The 19,896-nt window shown below is 38.3% G+C and overlaps 1 protein-coding gene across 2 annotated transcripts in view; it reads left to right on the forward strand.

Annotated features, from left to right (window-relative positions):
* LOC113010690 (retinal-specific phospholipid-transporting ATPase ABCA4-like) overlaps nt 1-19,896 on the forward strand; it is a 53,197-nt gene that overhangs the window by 24,768 nt on the left and 8,533 nt on the right. The window contains exons 13-39 of one of the 2 annotated variants that reach the window (XM_026149878.2): nt 71-276; nt 2,164-2,340; nt 3,143-3,365; nt 4,088-4,309; nt 4,821-5,025; nt 5,121-5,213; nt 5,678-5,875; nt 6,350-6,527; nt 6,864-6,995; nt 7,129-7,268; nt 7,351-7,488; nt 7,857-8,038; nt 8,236-8,341; nt 10,903-11,108; nt 11,644-11,698; nt 11,959-12,018; nt 14,372-14,532; nt 14,786-14,910; nt 15,016-15,114; nt 16,011-16,292; nt 16,524-16,556; nt 16,692-16,797; nt 16,888-16,962; nt 17,249-17,418; nt 18,914-19,091; nt 19,214-19,329; nt 19,531-19,678. In XM_026149878.2, the coding sequence (XP_026005663.2) occupies nt 71-276; nt 2,164-2,340; nt 3,143-3,365; nt 4,088-4,309; nt 4,821-5,025; nt 5,121-5,213; nt 5,678-5,875; nt 6,350-6,527; nt 6,864-6,995; nt 7,129-7,268; nt 7,351-7,488; nt 7,857-8,038; nt 8,236-8,341; nt 10,903-11,108; nt 11,644-11,698; nt 11,959-12,018; nt 14,372-14,532; nt 14,786-14,910; nt 15,016-15,114; nt 16,011-16,292; nt 16,524-16,556; nt 16,692-16,797; nt 16,888-16,962; nt 17,249-17,418; nt 18,914-19,091; nt 19,214-19,329; nt 19,531-19,678 (4,014 nt within the window). The remainder of the gene's footprint in view (nt 1-70; nt 277-2,163; nt 2,341-3,142; nt 3,366-4,087; nt 4,310-4,820; nt 5,026-5,120; nt 5,214-5,677; nt 5,876-6,349; nt 6,528-6,863; nt 6,996-7,128; nt 7,269-7,350; nt 7,489-7,856; nt 8,039-8,235; nt 8,342-10,902; nt 11,109-11,643; nt 11,699-11,958; nt 12,019-14,371; nt 14,533-14,785; nt 14,911-15,015; nt 15,115-16,010; nt 16,293-16,523; nt 16,557-16,691; nt 16,798-16,887; nt 16,963-17,248; nt 17,419-18,913; nt 19,092-19,213; nt 19,330-19,530; nt 19,679-19,896) is intronic. The other variant, XM_026149879.2, reaches the window with a different exon arrangement.

Raw genomic sequence — 19,896 nt, forward strand, 5'->3', positions numbered from 1 at the left:
ATCATCGCCCTGTTTCACTGCTTCTTATGAACACAAATCCACATCCTCCTCCATGTTTCTCTGTCTGCAGTGCGTTAGTCTGGATAAGTTTGTGGCCTACACAGACGAGTCCCAGATGATCCATGAGGCTTTGCACCTGCTGGAGGAGAACAAGTTCTGGGCTGGCGTGGTCTTCATGGACCTGTATCCCTGGACCACAAGTGTTCCGCCGCATGTCAAGTACAAGATCCGCATGGATATTGATGCGGTGGAGCGTACCAACAAGATCAAAGACAGGTCAGTAATGAATGACTACTCAACATTTGTAACCCCCTAAAATAAAGCTAAATGACAGCTTTTGTTGTACCTTAACCACTGCACTCAGAAAGTATCCAAATCCCTGAAGCTTTTCACATTTTTTTATATTGCACTGACAAGCTAAAAGTGTTCAAATTAGATGTTCTTTTGTGATCAATTTGCACTCAGTCCCCCTCCACAATTATGAAAATTCTTTAAACTGATTACAAGGATGGAAGAAAAAGAAACATTCAGTCGACAGACCTTGAAATGTAGCCCAGGCTTTGCTGCATTTAATATTCCCAAGAGCACATTGAGTGACCTCTATAATTCTTAAACTGAAAAGGTTTGGATTCAAGAGGGTGACTATATGATCAAACTAAGCAACTGGGTGAGCAACTCTTACAAAGTGAAAACCTGCGTGTAGTTTACAAAAGTTCTTCTAAAGGACTGTCAGAAAGTAGAAATTAGGTGATTTGGTCTGATTAAACCAAGATTAGACTGTCTGACATCAATTCTAAGCACCGTGTCTGGAGAAAGCACCCCAAACAGTGCACTATGGTGAGCATGATGCAGGGGTGGGATTTTCTTTTTAGAGCCAACACAGGGAGAATGGTTAGGGTTGAGGGAATTGAGCTAATGGAGCAAAGCACAGAGACATCTTCCATCTCTGTGCTTTAAATGAAAACAAACTCCACTGGGCTCAAGACCTCAAGGTGGGTTGAAGGTTCACCTCCAAATAGAATAATTACACTAAAGACACATAAATCCAATACCGGAGTGGTTTGGGGACAGCTCTGTGAATGTCCCTGAGTAGGTTGTTGGAGAGACCTGAAAATGTCCCTCAAAAACTAAGAGGATTTTCAAAGAATGACAGAAAGTCGTGAGCCAAGGAATCACTGTGTCATAGCAAGGAAACCCTGCTTCAAAGCCGAAGGTGCTTTAGCAACAAGCTGAATAAAGTGTCTGAATATTTAGATTTGTGTGACAGTTTTTCCTGCTGTGCAGTAGTTTAAAGAAAATACAGTTTTGAGCACAACATGTGAAAAAGTAAAGCGTCCTTGCAGTCTAACCCATGTTTTTGATGCTTTTGTTTCATTGGAGTAATTATTTATTTTTTCGATGCCAAAAATATCTGAAAAACTTCCTCTTTACTGTTTAAATTAATTTATCTTGGGACCAAACAAAGAGCTCGCAATTATAATAAACATCTTTGGCAAATAACAAAAGCCATTCATGGGCTTTAATTGTACTTAATTAAAAGTAGAAATAAAATTGATTAGATCCATCAATATCATTTTAAAATCAAAACCAATATCATTTAAAGCACTAAATATCCCTGTCAGCTTGGTCCTAGATTTTTTTAAAATCTTGTTACTGCCACTTTAATGAGGCAATTTATATGGATTTGTGACATTCCCCAGAGGAAAAGCTTCTCTCGCTGTCTTCCAAAGGTTTTTGGCTGTTCCATACCTGCCCTTTCATCCAACCATGTGTAGCTCTTACATGCATTTCCCCTTTCTCTTTGATCTCTTTTTCATAAGCAGACAGTATGTCAATATCCCCCGGGGTGAACAAGCAGATTTAGCTGTTTGCAGCACACCAGCAGGCTGTAATGGAAGCAGTGGGACTCCTGCCGCTATACAATTGAATAATCAGATTGTAAAAGAGCTTTGAGTCAGACTTATCCGCTTAAGTAAAATCAGTGTGCACAGCGTTAAAGACTTTGGCTTTAGGATAATTTATGGTGGAAAGAAAATCAGTGGAGATTGTGGCCGGGATTATTTAATACAACTACAACAACTTATATATTATTCTGATGTGATGACAAACACCATAATAGCGTAGATCTGGACATCTTTCATTCTTCTGTGTCCTCTCTCTCAGGTACTGGGATCCTGGTCCTAGAGCAGACCCCATGGAGGACCAGAGATACATCTGGGGAGGTTTTGCTTACCTGCAGGATATGATTGAACACGGCATCATTAAAATTCACACAGGCAACGACTGGCCACTCGGGGTCTACGTCCAGCAGATGCCATATCCATGCTACGTAGATGACCTGTGAGTTTACCAGTCACTGCAGTCCTGCAGCATATTTCACAATATGTCTTTTCATTAAGAAAGCTTTAAAAAGAAATAGATAAAGCACTTGCTGCACATCAGAAAGTGTAACAGTGCTTTAGAGGGCTGCAAAACCTATTATTAATAGAATAATATACAATTAATTGCAGAATAAAAATGATGCTCCTGCATATACTGTCCATGCAACTGATTCAATTTAACCTAAATTGGTGTATAGTTAAGATGAACTTTAATTTATTAATAGATGCGTTGAATAACTGTCCAACTCGGTGATTAACTGCTTAACTTCTTTCTGTGTGGACAGGTTTTGTAACTGAATTTCAGTAGGTTTCAAAGCCCAGTCAAGCCGACTCAGACATACAGTAGAATGAGAATGAAAACTCACATTATGAATTAAACATTTTCAGACTAATCAGCCAACTTGAGTGCTGGTTTGTTGAAAGCTAAGCCAAGGACAGTAAAAAGGTAAATTAAAAAAATCTGCTGTTGCTTTCATGCCATTCATCTTGGTGGCTCTTGTTTGAACGTAGAGTTGGGTATTGCTGTTTATTGCAGTCTGTATTAGTGCTATTCTAGTTATTATCAATGGAGGAACCAAATGTGTGAAAATTTCTAGTAGGCGTACTACACTACACTGAATTTCCTCTCTAGAATACAGCCTTTTTTTGGAAATACGTGCTGCTCTTTTGTCTGACTAAAATTGAGATTAATGCATTCTGTGCTGAGAGATCACAGAATCAGTGTAATCCTAATTCCTTCCTCTCTCCTACTTCCACTCTAGCTTCATGATCACACTGAACCGCTGCTTCCCAATATTCATGGTGCTGGCCTGGATCTACTCTGTGTCCATGACAGTGAAGAGCATCGTGCTGGAAAAGGAGCTCCGTCTTAAAGAGACCCTCAAAGCCATGGGGGTCAGCAATGGAGTCATTTGGTACACGTGGTTCATCGACAGTTTCCTCATGATGACTGCGAGCACAGTACTGCTGACCTCTATTGTCATGGTAAGAAAACACAAAGAGCTGGTGAGAAAAGGTGAAAAAAAGCTGAAAGTAAGACTGAGGGTGTTTTGTCAGCTCTTAAGAGCATGTTTATTCAAACCTGCAGCTTGACCCTTGGGCCTATATGTTATATTTGCTATCAAAGCAGTTTTAATTTGATTCCTCAGCACAAAGTGGCCTGCATGGCACATTACTTTGTTTTGAAGTAAACTTATTTGATAGTAGATTTGTTATTTAGTTCTTGAACTCAGTTAACATGTTATTAATGTAATAAAAATGCAAAAACCAGTTAAATACCAAATCCTCGTATTAACTAATTTATGCTTGAGAGGTTTAATTACTGTGACCTTAATTATAGGGCCCAAAAATACTTTGTGGCTCCACACAGATGGAAAAATTGCTAAATATGTCTCTTTTGAATAGTAAAGGTTGCCATACCAAAAGGTTGTTTCGGAGGGTTCATGTTTCACAGGGTTTAATGCTGCCCTCTTGTGGATCATATTAACACACACACACACACACACACACACACACACACACACACACACACACACACACACACACACACACACACACACACACACACACACACACACACACATATATTTTATGTGTTTTTCCTCTCTCTACCTTTTTTTAAACCCTAAATGTGCATGTTTAAATGTGAAAGTAAAACTCGCTGCAGAGATAGTCATGCTCTATATATATCTCCTTTTTAATCTCAGGGTGGCAAAGTGTTGCATTACAGCGACCCGATCCTTGTCTTCTTCTTTCTGATGACTTTCACTCTGGCCACCATCATGCAGTGTTTTCTGATGAGCGTGTTCTTCAACAAGGCCAACCTGGCAGCAGCCTGCAGTGGCATCATTTATTTCACCCTCTACCTACCTCACATCCTGTGCTTTGCCTGGCAAGACCGCATCACCAAGAGCATGAAACTGGCTGCAGTATGTTTATTTTTTTGTTTAAAGTACAAAATCAGACCTGAAGTTATGCTTTTCAAGCATAGTAAATATGATTTACAGTGCTTAACACATTCATTAAACTACTAATGTATAGTTTATACTATAGTTCCCCCTGCATATACTGGGTAATCCAACAGTATATGGTGTATTTTTTATAAATATGTCAAATTACTCTTATTTACTTCCATTTCTGAACAGAAAGAATTGTTTTAGCGGTTGAATGCTTGATTAATTTCTATGAATTCAGTCGTTTTGCATCATAAATAACAACAAAATTTTAAGTTTTAAACAAGTTTTTAACAGATTTCAAAAATATTTGTGCTGTCATGTTTTATGACGAGTCTAATAAATTAGTTAAGCGCTGTATTTAAGTAAATCTCATGGTAAACATTAGCAAATTTAACCCAGCTGACTTTCATGCCTACATACAGATATTTAGCAACAAATGAAACGAGTGATCATCCTGTTTTTTTTTACCCCTCATGTTTTTCAGAGCTTGTTGTCACCTGTGGCCTTTGGCTTCGGGACAGAGTACCTGTCACGGTATGAGGAGCAGGGTTTGGGCCTGCAGTGGAACAACATTAAGACCAGCCCCTTGGAGAAAGACACTTACTCCTTTCTCACCTCCATCCTCATGATGATTTTTGATGCTGTCCTCTATGGTATCCTGGCCTGGTATCTGGATAATGTTTTCCCAGGTTGGGCTTACTTTATATTCTACAGTATTTTAGCAATTAATTGATAGTATGAGCTTATTACTAATAAAATCAAACTATTTGTGTCTGCCCATTAGGACAGTATGGCATTGGTCGGCCATTCTACTTCCCGTTCCAGCCCTCCTACTGGCAAAGACCTAAACCCTCACACACAGAAACGGCAGACAGAGGTTAGTCAACAACAGAGCAGCACTATGACTAAAACAGGAGTCAAAGAAATGAATTTCTACCTTTATTCTTTATGTTTAAAATTGCGGCTAGAAGGGCAAATTATTACCAGAGGAATAGTGTTGTTGTTCCATTGAATGTCAATATAAGGTGAAGTTAAGGCTCATCCAGCCCATCCCATCAGTGTCAGAGCTGGAAGTAAAATCTAAAGCTTAGTAAAAGACAGATAATAGGGTGTCTGCACTTTGAGTAACTGTCCTTATAACCATATGATGGGTCAACAAAGCAGTGTATTATTTGAACAAAGAAAAGATTAGGTGCTTTCTTTCTTCTTTCTTTTTAACTGGAGAGTAAAAATCAATATGTAACTTCAGCGCTTTCATGGTGATGATTTTTAATTATAGGCCTGGTAAAACTTTGATCAAAAAGCATGCTAGTAAGCTGATGTACTGTCTATTCCTTATAGTTCCTGAGAAACCTGAACCAGAAAACCAAGAGAAGGATATCGAGAGCAGACCAGAGACAAACACCTGTAACGGCTCAGCCAGCAGGAAAATCTGCAAACACCAAAGTAAGAGGGAGCAGCGGGAGAGACAGAGGGAACTGCTGAAACAGCAAGAAGAAGCGCCAAACCAGGAGGACGGCCAGGACTCGGGAAATGAAGGTGATGACACAAATACAGAAGAAAAGCTCAGAATGCTGAAACAGTAACTTTGACTACACTTCACAGACTAAACAAGGAGAAGGCATACTAGATAATGACACAGTTGGAGAGAGATGCCACACTGCATGTGAGGAACTCTCTGGGGGCACCTGGTGGAAACATGCAAATCCTGCAGCAGACTGGAAAAACACAGGGGAAAACGGAAAATGACAAATTTGTGCTGATTAGAAGCTGTAATTATATTGTTATTAGGGAAACTGCTGGGACAAGGCCTCAGTCAGGTTAGTGAAAGGAAGGGAAAATAGTATTAGGTAGGTAAAATACTGAGAAATCAGACTAAAAACTCTCTTTCCTCTAAGTGCTCTCAGAAACTTTCTTTCAGAAAGAATTCCATCAAATTAAAATAAACGTTGAGAGATACTGTGTTATTTCTGTCATGTTTTGATAATATTTTCAATCTCTTTTTGCATGCAGACCAGTCGTTCTTTGAGCCTGACCCAGTAGGCCTTGTCATGGGGGTGCAAATTCAGGATCTGGTGAAAGTCTTTGATGGATGCTCTCGTCCAGCTGTCAACTGCCTCAACATTAATTTCTATGATGGGCAGATCACATCCTTCCTGGGGCACAATGGGGCTGGAAAAACCACGACAATGTAAACTGAAATGTTGTTGTATGAGTGTTTCTTATAGAAAGTACACTGATTTTTTAAAAAACACACACTGAAAAGATGTAAAGGGAATTCATGTAGTGTGTCTGAGCGGCAATGATTCAGCAACATTTCAGATTTGAATGGCTTTCACAGAAGCCTCTATGCATTTTGGAAGCTCCCTGCAAGGGTATTTCATTAAAACTTGACAATCGTCTTTAAAAAGTCTTTAAAAATGATCTACTCAGAACTTTCTGTTTGGTTTAGATTCAAACTGAATTTTGATAGCTACTTAAAGGTTGGTAACACCTGTTTATGATGCTCTGTTTCTGGTTTTTGCAGGTCCATCCTGACCGGGCTCTATCCTCCCACATCTGGCACAGCCTATATTAACGGGAGAGACATTAGAACTGACATAGACATTATACGCACGTCAATGGGGATGTGTCCTCAACACAACATCCTCTTTAACAAGTAAGTTCTATTTTAGGTAATTTAATCAACTAAACAACCAACAACAATATTAGTAACTTTTAAGTTATTCAATCATTCACAATCAGCCTTCTTACAGAAACGTCTCACTTACTGCTGCTGTGTTTTGTACCAGTCTTACAGTAGAAGAGCACATCTTGTTCTATTCACTGCTGAAAGGTCGGACCCAGGCGGAGGCAGAAAGGGAGGTCGAGGACATGCTTGTGGACCTTGGGCTGCCTCACAAGAAAGATGATGAGGCTCAGAACCTCTCAGGTCATTGCTTGTTTCTCTTTGTGTGTGAGAGAAAGCAGGAGAAAAAAATCTCTTTTAAACATCTGTTCTATTCACATTAAAGGCGGCATGCAGAGGAAATTGTCGGTGGCTATGGCGTTTGTCGGAGGGTCAAAGGTCGTCATCTTAGACGAGCCCACCTCAGGAGTGGACCCCTACTCCAGACGATCCATTTGGGACCTCTTACTGAAATACAGAACTGGTAAAAGCTGTCTGTAAAGTCACATTTAATGGTCTGGTCCACACTTTAACTCTCTCAGTAACTTCATTTTGTAACTCTTAAAAGGTGTTTTTTATCCTCAAGTTGACTTTTCACTGTTCCAGAATTTACTGAAGAATGAAAGAAAGTCTTTTGAAGCTGTACAGCTCCCCTGAGGCACTTGGATTTTGTAGAGAACTGATCAAAAGGGGAAAATTCAACTGGGTGGCTACAACAAAAGACAGAATTTTAGTCATAAAACCAATAAATTCTGCATCCGCTGTAAAAGCACTGAAAAGCTTTGGTATCACACACTACTTTGTTCATGTACAACAAGCCAAGATTTTGATAAAAGCTCGCTCCTTGTGCAGGCCGCACTGTGATCCTGTCCACTCATCACATGGATGAGGCCGACCTGTTGAGCGACCGCATCGCCATCATCTCCAAAGGGCAGCTGCACTGCTGCGGGTCCCCCCTATTCCTCAAAAACTGTTTTGGAGTTGGTTTCTATTTGACGCTTGTACGGAGGATAAAGGACCTCAGGAAGAAGGAGGTGAGGATGAACTTTTGTGCTTAATCAACCATCTGTAATGCTTCTCATCTCAGCAGGTTTCTGCACAGAAAACAAATCTGTTTCTACCACAGACATATGCAAGAGAATACGTGATTTTTGTCTGCTCACTTTTTAGTCAGAAAATCCTCTTTTTCTTCTTTTGCATTGTTCAAGGTGTTATTTTCTATTTTTGTCAGAATAACTGCGACTGTGCCTCAGACTGTTCGTGTTCCTGTTCCATCTGCACCAGATATAAAGATGAGTCTCAGAATCAGTTTCAGCACCTAGACAGAGTTTTGGATGGTAAGTGGATATCGTATATCCCTTTAATCTTCCTCCTCATGAGCAATGCCTCAGGAGTTGGTTTGTTTTTGCGTCTGTCTATGTTCTCTTGTTTTTCTGTTCCACTGAAGACAAAGTTTACACAAAATGTAGATTTTGGAAGACAGTTTTGGAAAACGAAAGGATTTTGGCTCGCTCTTTCTTCTTCAAGGTGTGTTTTGGAAAGTAGAACTCGGTTTTCAAGTTCAAGTTAAGTTTTGTTTTAGGGTAAGGACGAGGATAAGGGTGCGGCTACCACACTGGATATCAGAGAAGTCACTGTAACAATACTATTGGCTAAGAGCAACATTAGAGGTAGCACATTTTAAAATTGGTGCATTGGGCTTAAAGCAAAGCCCCAGTTTCTCAAGACTCTCAGGACTCTGCTTGGTTCAGCTATGGTTTTACCCTCTTTTACCCACTTGGCCCATTTAACACTAGAATATATGCGACTCTTTTACACTTTTCATCTATCATGCTAGCTCTGACTTATGTTATCATTAGCAGCAACTGGGCAACTGGTAAATAGAGTTTAAAGGCAATCAGCTAAACTGATAAAGACCAGATCCACACGGTCCAACTATCAACACAATGTTGAACTGTTAGCCATAAAGTAACTGGTGCTGATATTATCATATGTGTGTTATTAACTCAATATCTGTATCTATGAGTGGAGTCATATAAGTGATGCTTAATGAATGTGGACAAGGGTATTATTACTATTACTATCAAAAAAAAAAAGCCCAAAATACTGCCTTCAAAAATGTAATTATATGTAAATTTCCATATATTTTGTTACATGAGAACAATGTCAAATGTTAGAGTTAATAGAATCTGGTAAAATGAAGTTTACTTGATTGGTATGCATTAATTATTTGAATAAACCAGCCTTTATGTATGTCAGAGGTATTTTATTCAAAATTATTGCTTTATGTTTACTGAGAGAATGAAGAATAATTTTTTGACTCTAGGCTTGTGGTGTTGTTATATATAAGAAACAAAGCCAAAGGCAATTGAGATAATAAATGTTTGAACTGTCTGTGATTATAATTATAATCCTGGCAGCGATGGAGTCATCAGTATTCAGATGACTTACATACACTCACTCACTTTATTAGGCATACCTGGCTAGTACTGGGATGGACTGGGTTGGTCCATATTGAGGTAATAGCACCACACAGTTGCAGTAGATTTACTGGTTGCACATCTATAATGTGAATGTCTCATTCCACCAAATCCCAAAGGTGCTCTACTGGTTTGAGCTCTGATGGCTGCGGCGGTCATGTGAGTGCAGTTGGAGATGATCTGAGCTTTGTGACATGGTCAGCAACAATGCTCGAGTAGGCTATGGTGCCACAATAATTTTTAGTTGCACAAGTTTGTGCGCACAGACAAGGAATTTTACTTTGCTCTCTTCATGATATGGTTAAATAGGCAGTAACTAATTATGTAACTTAGTACTAAAAGGGTTCCGAAGTGTGTCAAGAAAATATCTTCTGTAGCTGTAGCTCAGCAGGTTCAAGCTGTTCTGCATCCTGCAGAGATTGTCTTCTACCTTGGTTGTAACAAGTGTTTATTTGATTGACTGTTGTCTTCCTTCAGCTTAAAGCAGTCTGACCATTTCCCGGCTGATGTCTGAAAACAAAAAAGGCATTTTCACACAGAGAACTGTTGTTCACTGGATATTTTCTCTTTTTCTGATCATCCTCTGTAAATCCTAGAGATGGTTGTGCGGGAAAATCCCAGTAGAGCAGCTGTGTCTAAGATTCTGTCTCAGAGCAGCTTGTCTAGCACCAACAATGATGCCACAATCAAAGTCAATTAAATCACATTTCTTCCCCCTTTTGATGCTTGGTTTGCATTCTAGAAGGTCGTCTCAACCATGCCTGTATGCTAATTATATATGCTTAAATGCACTACTGGCATTTCTGTTAATAAGCAGTTGAATAGGTGTAAATAATAAATGTATCGTACAGTGAAACTCCTGGTGCATAGCATCAGCCTTTTACAATAGAGCCCTGCCTAATAAAAATGTAGAAGTAATGATAATAATGATAACAATAATAACGATAAGAATAATAATATAATGTCATAATAATAATACGTTTTTTCTTTTGTAAGTGAGCGTCCTCACAAGTGTAGCAGAGGAGCACGTGTGTGTGCAACCTGCTGAGTTGTTTATACGTTTCAGTATGGACTTGTTGAAATTTGCATCACTGGCCCACTTATCAAAGTTGTAAAACAGAACATAAACAGACAATTTTTTTTCACATTCCCAATTTAATGGTCATATTGACCCATGAGCTTGCTATTACTGTTCTGCCTGAGGACACGTACTTAAGATGCAACCCCGTGAAGCTGGTGAAGTGTAAATTTGCTTATGCGTTTATGTGCTTGAATAAAATTTTTTGTTTTTTGTTTTTTTGTTTTTTTTGCATCTCAAGCAGTTTTTGTTCCTTTGTCCTTGTGTTGGTTTCTGCTATTTTGGGAACACTTTGCTCCTAAGTAGCTCATTTATATGTGAATTTCTGTCCTCTTTCCAGGGGATATAGACAGCATCACAAGTCTTATCCACCACCATGTCCCCGAGGCCAGGCTGATTGAGATGATTGGACAGGAGTTGACCTATTTGCTCCCCAGTAAAGGGTTTAAACATCGGGCCTATGCTAGCCTGTTTAGGGAGCTGGAGGAGACACTTGCTGATATGGGTCTAAGCAGCTTTGGCATCTCTGATACATCACTAGAGGAGGTACGGATGTCTGTTGTTTGTTGATACTGTGGATAGCTTAAGAGTCTTCAGAATATGTATTTATATTAAATTTTGGAAAGTTTGAATTTTGATAAACCCCGTTTGAAAATTCTGATAAATGAAATAAAGAGCCAGACATTGTAAGAGAAGTTTGTTTTTTGCCCTTATTAGTACTTTTAAAAGCTCTGAAAAGGTCAACATTTGTTTTCATTGGATGGATTAGAAAAATTGTGTACTTTTAAACATGACATGCCTCTGCAGCATTTTAACTATATTAATACATCTGTAAAGTTTTTTTTTAAAGACCAAGTGCTATAAGATTTCAGCTAATGTCTTTATTAGACTTGGATCCTGCATCTTTTCTTCTTTTCTCTTTTCTGCTGTTGCTTTCTACTTGCACACAGTTCTAGGGATTTGTCAGTTAAAAATTAAAAAAGAAAAAAGGGTACAATATATTCAGAACATAAAGGATGAACTTATACTACATGAATGAAAAGTTTTGAAAGTTAAGGAAGTTCTTTTTCTCTCTCTGCAGATATTCATAAAGGTCACTGCAGACGGAGAAGCTGCGAATAATGCCACCACTCCTGGTAAATACCACCACTGATATTCTCCATGGCCTTTTGCTGGAATTGAATTTCTGACCCTTTGCCCAGTCTCACACCTGTTTTTATTAGGCTGTTAGTGTTGCGTATCCTCGAAGTAGATTATACAACTGTGACTATAAAAGCAGCCAAAGTACTTGTTTAGATTTCAAGTGTGGTGTGGTGCTTCATTTGTCTTTTTTTAACCCTCTAGTTTGTGTGCATATGTGTGTGTTTTTTGTTTCACTTATGTGTCCTACTTCTAGAACAGTGGATGTTACAAGGGAGAAAAAATGGCTGCAATGTTGGCATAGAGGGAGATGAAGGTCAGAGCGTTAAGAGCCATTAGACTGAACTCTGGCAATATAAATGCTGTTTTTTGTCACTGAACCTGGGCCAATCAGATCTTTTTTTTCTTTCATCGATTAAATATTTTATTCCTAACTTTTTATGTGGGACTTTTCACATAAGGACAGTTATTTATAACACTCTGAAAGGCATTTATCCCAACCAGGGAAGCAAGTACCCCAGAGAGTACCTTTCCAGTAGCTAGGGGTACTATAACCATTAATTAAAGAAGTGACCTCAAAAAGTTAGGTAATGGGTAAGCAGTAAAAATAACAGCCAAAGGGAATGCATACACGATTAAAATGTAAAAGTGACTGGGTACTTTAGTCAACAATTCATACATATTATCTATGAATTGAATTCATAGACCCAGAAAGATTTCAGTTTATGATATTTTCATGAGAACAGCAGTTTTTCTTTTTTCCAAGTGCACATATATGTTGGAGTAGAAGTCTAACTAATTACATGACCTCTTTGACAGGTGTAGAAAAATTGTAAAGTGTAGAAATAAATTCTACATGGGTTAGATGAGGTTTTCAGAGATAATTATATACCCACTTCCATTTATATTTGATATTTACATGTTTACATATTTGATTCTTTATGTATGCACGTTCAAAGCAATAATATTTATGTGTTGAATTTACCTGAGGATAGGAATTCCTGGCTTCTGATTGGTTAGTGAAGTCACAGGGGGTCCGAACAAGGAAGTTGTGCGACGAGTGAACATGCTGCTAATTTAGCTTACATCCATCTCCATCTTACTGTTTATAATAGCTCAGAGAGATTTAGAACCACATAGCGATCCCTTCGGTTTCAAAAGTATGGCTAACTAAACTATTAATAAATAGTATGGCTAATTCATAGACTGCGGCTTAACAACTACAAGTCTTAGTTGAGGAAGAGATGAAACATGCTAAAATTACTAATGAAAGTATGGCTAACAGTTTTTTTTAAACAACAATATTTTAATATAAAGACAACCCAATTAAATATGAAATGCAGTTTTTAAATGATGATTTTATGTATTAAGGGATATAAACTATACAAACCTACCTAGCCCTATGTGAAAAAATAATTGCCCCCTGACCTAATAACCATTTGTGTCACCCCTGCATTCAAGTGTTTGCAATAACTGGCAATGAGTCTTTCACATCACTTTGGAGGCATTTTGGCCTGGACGTTGTTGCAGAACTGTTTGAATTCATCTCATTGGGATGGTTTTGAGCATCAACTTTAAGATTATGCAAAGAATCTCAATCAAATTTACATAGAATACCTTTATTTTTATTACCTGAACCATTCAATGATGGATTTGCTGGTGCTCTTTTGGATCGTTGTCCTGCTGCACAACTAACATGTGCTTCAACCTCAGGGGACAAACTGATGGCCATACAGTCTACTTGAACATTTTCTTGTAGAGAGCATAATTCGTGGTTTCATCAATTATGTCAGGTCATCCAGGTCCTGAAGTAGCAAAGCCGCCATGAAAACCCTCAAAAAAGTTCAGCTTTTGTCTGGTGTGTCCACAGACAAAACGCTTGGAGACCATCAAGATATTTTTTGGTATTAGATCAGCCTTTTTGTTCTTTTTTGGTCAGCAGCGGTTTTCACGCTGCAGCTTTTCAGTAGATGCCATTTTTGCCCAGTCTCGTTCTTATTGTTAAATCATGAACTCTGAAACAAGTGAGGCCCGAAGTTCTTGCAATTTCTTTGGTAGGCTGGCCACTCCTGGGAAAGTGCACCACAGTTCACTCAATTTGCACATAATGGTGCTCACTGTGGTTCACTGGAGTCCCAGTTGTGTTGTTTTTTAAAATCTTTCAACCAACTTCACTTTGTCAAGTGTATTCTTGATTCAACAAGAAATTAATAATTGATCATTTATTATTTATTCTTCGTCTGATATTAAAATTAGTTTCATGATTTGAAACATCTAAGTGTGACAAGTATGCAAAAAAGTACTATTCGAGCACAGAACATGTTTTCTGTGACCATTTAAATCCTTTTGTGTTAAGCCTCACTCAGCTTGAATGGCCCAGGTACAGGCTGCCTTAGTTAGAATTTAGTGTCTGTTTTTGCTGCTTATATGCTCTTTTCTATTTATAGTGCTGCATCAGATTCATATATTTACTCGCATTCATGCATTTGTGGTATTCAGAAAATATATTCATAATCCTCAGAATACTTTAGATGCCTTGCTCAGTGGATTTTAGTAGTAACACTCATTCACAGCCTGTTCCCACATGCAGATTATGCAGTTCATCTAAAATGCTTTGTTTTCTGTAGATATGGTTTTAGTGCTGCTTACTGTTTTCTTGTTGAACACAGAACATAATGGAGTGAACCCCACCAACCAGTCATCGGACAGCAGTGCAGGAAAGGGCTCCAGGCAGGTGAAAGGTGGATTTCTGATCCTGAAACAGTTCCATGCTCTGCTGGTAAAGAGGTTCCACCATGCCACACGAAGCCAGAAAGACTTTTTGGCACAGGTACAGGATCTCATAAACATGGGAATGACGTGATGAGTGAAATGGCTTTGTGGTTGCATTGTGTGGAGCATATAAACTAAATAGACTGGTGTGAGTTTCTTGAGAGACCTATTTGAATGAATTTGACGGTTTTAACAGATACAGTGTGTTTACTGAGAACATTTTTTGAGCCAAATTTGTTTGGATGTGTCCGCTTATTTTGCAAAACATTTTCTAAACTGTTGTTATTATGCTTGTGACTGTCTGATTCCAGATCGTCCTTCCTGCCAGTTTTGTCTTGATAGCACTGATCTTCACCATGATTGTCCCTCCTTTTGGAGAATATCCCAGTCTCACTCTGAGCCCCTGGATGTACGGACAGCAGTTCACCTTCTTCAGGTGTGAAGGCTTTAGATAAATCTTTCAGTAACATGTTGGATGATAGATATTTGCTTTTTTCTCCAATTTAATTTTCTTCTTTGTATTTTTTCATCACTGTATTAGCAATGAGAGGCCATATGACCCCAAAATGAAACACTTTATAGAGCGCTTGCTAAAGCCACCAGGCCTGGGCACGCGATGCATGGAAGGAGAACCCCTAGGGTGAGCATTATGACTAGAGATAACAACACTCCTTCTGCTACATCTTAGAGCACTGATGTCTATTTTCTTAGGGCTCATACAATGCCAGGAAACGGTATAGTCAAACAAACACATCTTTAAACTGTATCCATATGTATTTTTTTTAATAGAAGCAAATCTGCAGAATCTGGATCTGGAATAACATTAAACTCATTTAAAAAAAATAATATTCAAATTTGTTGTCAAATACTTTAATTTTAAGCTTCATACTTCCGTTTTGAGTTATTAATCCAAAAGACTCAAAGTCATAACAGTCAGCTCCAAGAAGTTTGGAAGGGAAAAAAAAAAGCAAAAGCAGTGAGAACAGAACTTTTTTTTTCAGTACAATAACAAGTAGCATTATACAGGGGAGTCCCGAATAAAGGTGGGAGGTAGTGACTAGACCACTCAATCTCTAGATGCTGCTGGCGTTGAAATAGAGTGAGCAGATGGCTGATGGAGACTTCGGATGAGACTCCAAGGACAGTCCGAATGAGCTGGGTGTAGGGAGGAGGAGGGATGAAAGGCACAGTGAGATATTACAATGAATTCAAAAAGCAGGAAAGTTTTGGAGAGCATGAGTAAAGTGGACAAGAGCTGCAAAATTAAAATTTAGACTTTTGACAAAAATGAAATAATGAAGAATTTAGGGCAGCAAAAAAACCTTATTGAACTCTTGCTTTAACTTCATTTAAATTATTTATTGGAGAACTGCAAAAAGCAAAAAAAGCTTCATTAAAAAAGAATAATCCAGTGGCTGAATTATATACAGTGGATGGTTAAAACTACAACTAAGTATATACAGTGCATAGATAGTAGCTTTACCGCATGAGTGATTTTACCTTTGCAGTTTAATTTCTTCACTCCTCTCCCTCCAGAGTTCCCTGCAGTAACAGGACCCCAGAGTGGGAGTATCCTGATGTCTCCCCAGCGGTTAGCAACATCTTACAAAGTCCTGCATGGAACCAGAGAAACCCATCACCTTCCTGCCAGTGCAGCACAAGTAACAAACTGACCATGATGCCCATCTGTCCAGATGGTGCAGGAGGTCTGCCCCCTCGCCAGCGACTGGAGCCAACGGAAGACACAATGCTGGATCTGACTGACAGGAACATCTCTGACTACTTGGTCAAAACCTACCCCAGTCTTATTAGAACTAGGTGAGTTTGAATGTAGTTGTAAACTGTACTCAAAAGGTAAAACCAGGTGGATTTAAAGAAGAAATACAAGTGTGTTAAAAACCCTCACAGAGCTGGAAAATATGTCCTAAAGGAAATTAAAAGGAGAAAAGGTCTAAGGCAAAAGAAAAACAAAGAGCTAAAAAAAAAGAAAGGCAAATAGCAAATATTAATGATCATTCTCCTTAATGAAAACTACATTTCTTTTCACAGTTTGAAGAGCAAGTACTGGGTGAATGAACAAAGGTAACAATTTTATTTCTTTATTTAATATTTTCTTTCCCCATTTTTGTTTTGTCGTTTGTTACAACGACACAGCAATGTGTTAAAGACATGCTGATGTTAGGAACTGTGATGTGAGTGGATATCTTCTGTCCTCAGATATGGAGGTTTGTCAGTTGGAGGGCAACTCCCCATCCTGGATGTGGACCCTAAAGACATCCGGAACGTTTTTCATCAGCTGGGACGGATGCTCAACATCACTGGGGTGATTATTCTTGTGTTATGATTTACAGATCGAGTGTGCAAGTTTGAAATAAGTCAATAAAAATTAATAATAATGAACTGCTGTCTGCAGGGTTACTATAGCAGACTTGCCCTGAGGGACATTGGCACTTTCTTACGATATATGGAAAGTGAATTCAATATAAAGGTAGGTGTGCAGCTCGATAGAAGAGTGGGTTTTTCCACAAATAGCAAAGTGGCACAAATGACTGTAAACGCAAGCAGTTTGACAGTCTAATACTTTGCTTGTGTTTTACAAACCTTTCACTTTCTGATTGTCTGTCATGTCATTGATTGATTCCTGTAAGTTAGCTTAAATGTTTTCCACTTGTAAATTTATTCTGAAGACTACATTTGGAGATCCTCTATGTTGTGTAACAGGCTGATCACACAGTTGCGAGATGTGCTCAATTAGTTCTGTTCTTCTCTGCCAGGTGTGGTATAATAACAAAGGCTGGCATGCCATGGTGGCCTTCATCAATGTGGCTAATAATGCTATTCTGCGAGCCTTCCTACCCACAAATGCCAACCCTGTAGAGTTCGGGATCACTGCCATCAACCACCCACTAAACCTCACTAAAGAGCAGCTTTCTGAAGTCACTGTGTGAGTAATAACTGTAGTTTTTTCTTTTTTAGCTGTGTTTAAATGTATGTGTTTGTGTAGTCTGTAAATCAACCATAGAGGGTATAAAAGATGGACATAGGTAGAAATCTGTGGGGAAGTGCCTTAAACCTATAATCTTTTCCAATGATCCACAAAGTGAAATGCAAAAAGAAGACTGATTGCCTATATATGACTAGCACATACAGCATATTATTATACATACCATATTTAATGACCCCGCTTTTCACTTGATTTACTACTTCCTAGTGACTATAAACATTTTCCTGGTGGCTTTAATGTCTCAGTTTCTTATTTATCAAATTTCATTTTCATTTTATAAATTATGATGCCATTTAATTTAGTCACATTAGTTTAAATTGGACGTTAAATCAGGATGTGATTAGGGGCAGGCTCCGTCAAATTCACTTCTTACTCATCACGTCTTGTTTCAGCATGGTGAAAGCCAACATGCTCAAGTCCATATTTTCAGAATAGGACTTCAAAAATCACAAGTGATTTTGAATCCACCTTTTTCCGTATAGTCTTTGAAGTCCAGCGTTCAGGTGTTGTGATGGACACTGCAAAAATGCATATGTACAGACCAGAATTTTATTTTGTTCTATAATTTTTCTCTTATTATGAAAAGAAACTGAACAATCAGAAGCTAAAGGCGCAAGTTACTATGTGTGTTTCTAATGTTAAGCTGTGAATTATCACATTATTTGGATTTAGCTTAATATACATGGGTTGTCTTTTCTGTAGGCTTAACATATCTAATAAGTTCAAGTACTGGTGAAAGGTTTCAAGCCACCTTTCATTTCTTTATTTTTTGTTTCCAATGAGCCAGAAGTTCTTTTAAAAGTGATCTTGAGCAATGCGTTCTGAAGCTTTCTGATGGCCTTTGAAAGATTTTCGTTTTCAGTCATTTTCAGTTCAGACTTTGTAACTGACTATTTTCAGAGGAATATATTTTTTAACCACTTAACACTGACTTATGAAACATTCGATCATAAAAAATGCACCTTATTCAAGGGATGAAAGAATATTGTTGTGTTTACACATAACAGACAAACTGGCAAAGAACCAATTTTAAGTTGTATCTTTTAGCACTTTGTTACCAGCAGCCTGTCACAAAAACACATCATTTGTTCCCATTTCTTTAGTTCAATCTGTAAAAATGCCAAAGAAAACAGAGTTTGACAGACATGAAAACATATTGTTGCACCAATAAGTTGAATCCCAAAGATTCAAAAATCATCCTCCACTTCTCCAGAAAAAAGGAGAAATGTGGTGTGGCTCAAGACTTTGGCACAGTACTATAGAGATATATTTATGGCCAAAAAATGCTTTTATTTTTAATTATCTCATTAATAATTCAGAGAAAACCTAAAGCCTCAAACCATTTGTGACTTAGCATGGATTCAGCATTGTTTTTAGTCTCTTAATAACAAACCCCAGAATATATAGAACTGACTTCATCTGCTTCCTCCATCAGGCTGACCACTTCAGTCGACGCCGTGGTGGCAATCTGTGTTATTTTCGCCATGTCCTTCATCCCTGCTAGCTTCGTCCTCTACCTCATACAGGAGCGCGTGACCAAAGCCAAGCACCTGCAGTTCGTCAGTGGGGTCAGCCCTGTAGTTTACTGGGTGTCCAACTTCTTTTGGGACATGGTAAGTGAAGCTAGACTGGCTTAAGTGAAATGTAATAACTGTATGTTAATATATCCTATATCAGAGCTATTTTTCATAATATTGGATTTCTGTCTTCTTAATCACTCTTCATGTTTATCTAGATGAACTACACTCTCAGCTCTGCAATGGTAGTTGGCATTTTCATGGCTTTTGACAAAAAGTGTTACACATCACCATCCAACCTGCCAGCACTAATAGCACTCCTTTTGCTCTATGGGTAAGCTGTTGTTTACTTTAATTTGGTTCGGTTTTGTTGTTCTGTTGCTATGGTATAACAAGACAATAACCGAATAACTAAATAATTGACAAAAAGTTAATAGAAAAGTTAAAATTAAAAGTACAAACAAAGAAAAATATATTTTAAATTGAGAATTTTTAAAAATATGTTGGTTTTTGTCTTTTAATCTCTTGCCTTTAGGTGGTCAGTGACACCCATGATGTATCCCTTGTCCTATATATTCAACATCCCGAGTACAGCATATGTGTCTCTGTCCTGCATCAACCTGTTCATAGGCATCAACAGCAGTGCCATCACTTTCATCCTGGAGCTGTTTGAAAACAATCGGGTATGTACTGATTAAAAACCATGTAGCCTTCTAACATTTCACTGCACTTAATGCTTATTTGAATTAATCATTACATCTTACATTATGTTTTGCATTTGCACAGTTATACTCACATTCCAGTTCAGCTTCACCAGTAACTACAGGGCAACATTTTCAGTGCTATTACTTTTGGAATGAAGCAGCCACAGCTGAATCGCATACATTTATAAAACATTACA

This window comes from Astatotilapia calliptera, chromosome 18 (genome assembly GCF_964374335.1).
Source record: "Astatotilapia calliptera chromosome 18, fAstCal68.1, whole genome shotgun sequence".
Classification (NCBI taxonomy): Eukaryota; Metazoa; Chordata; class Actinopteri; order Cichliformes; family Cichlidae; genus Astatotilapia; species Astatotilapia calliptera.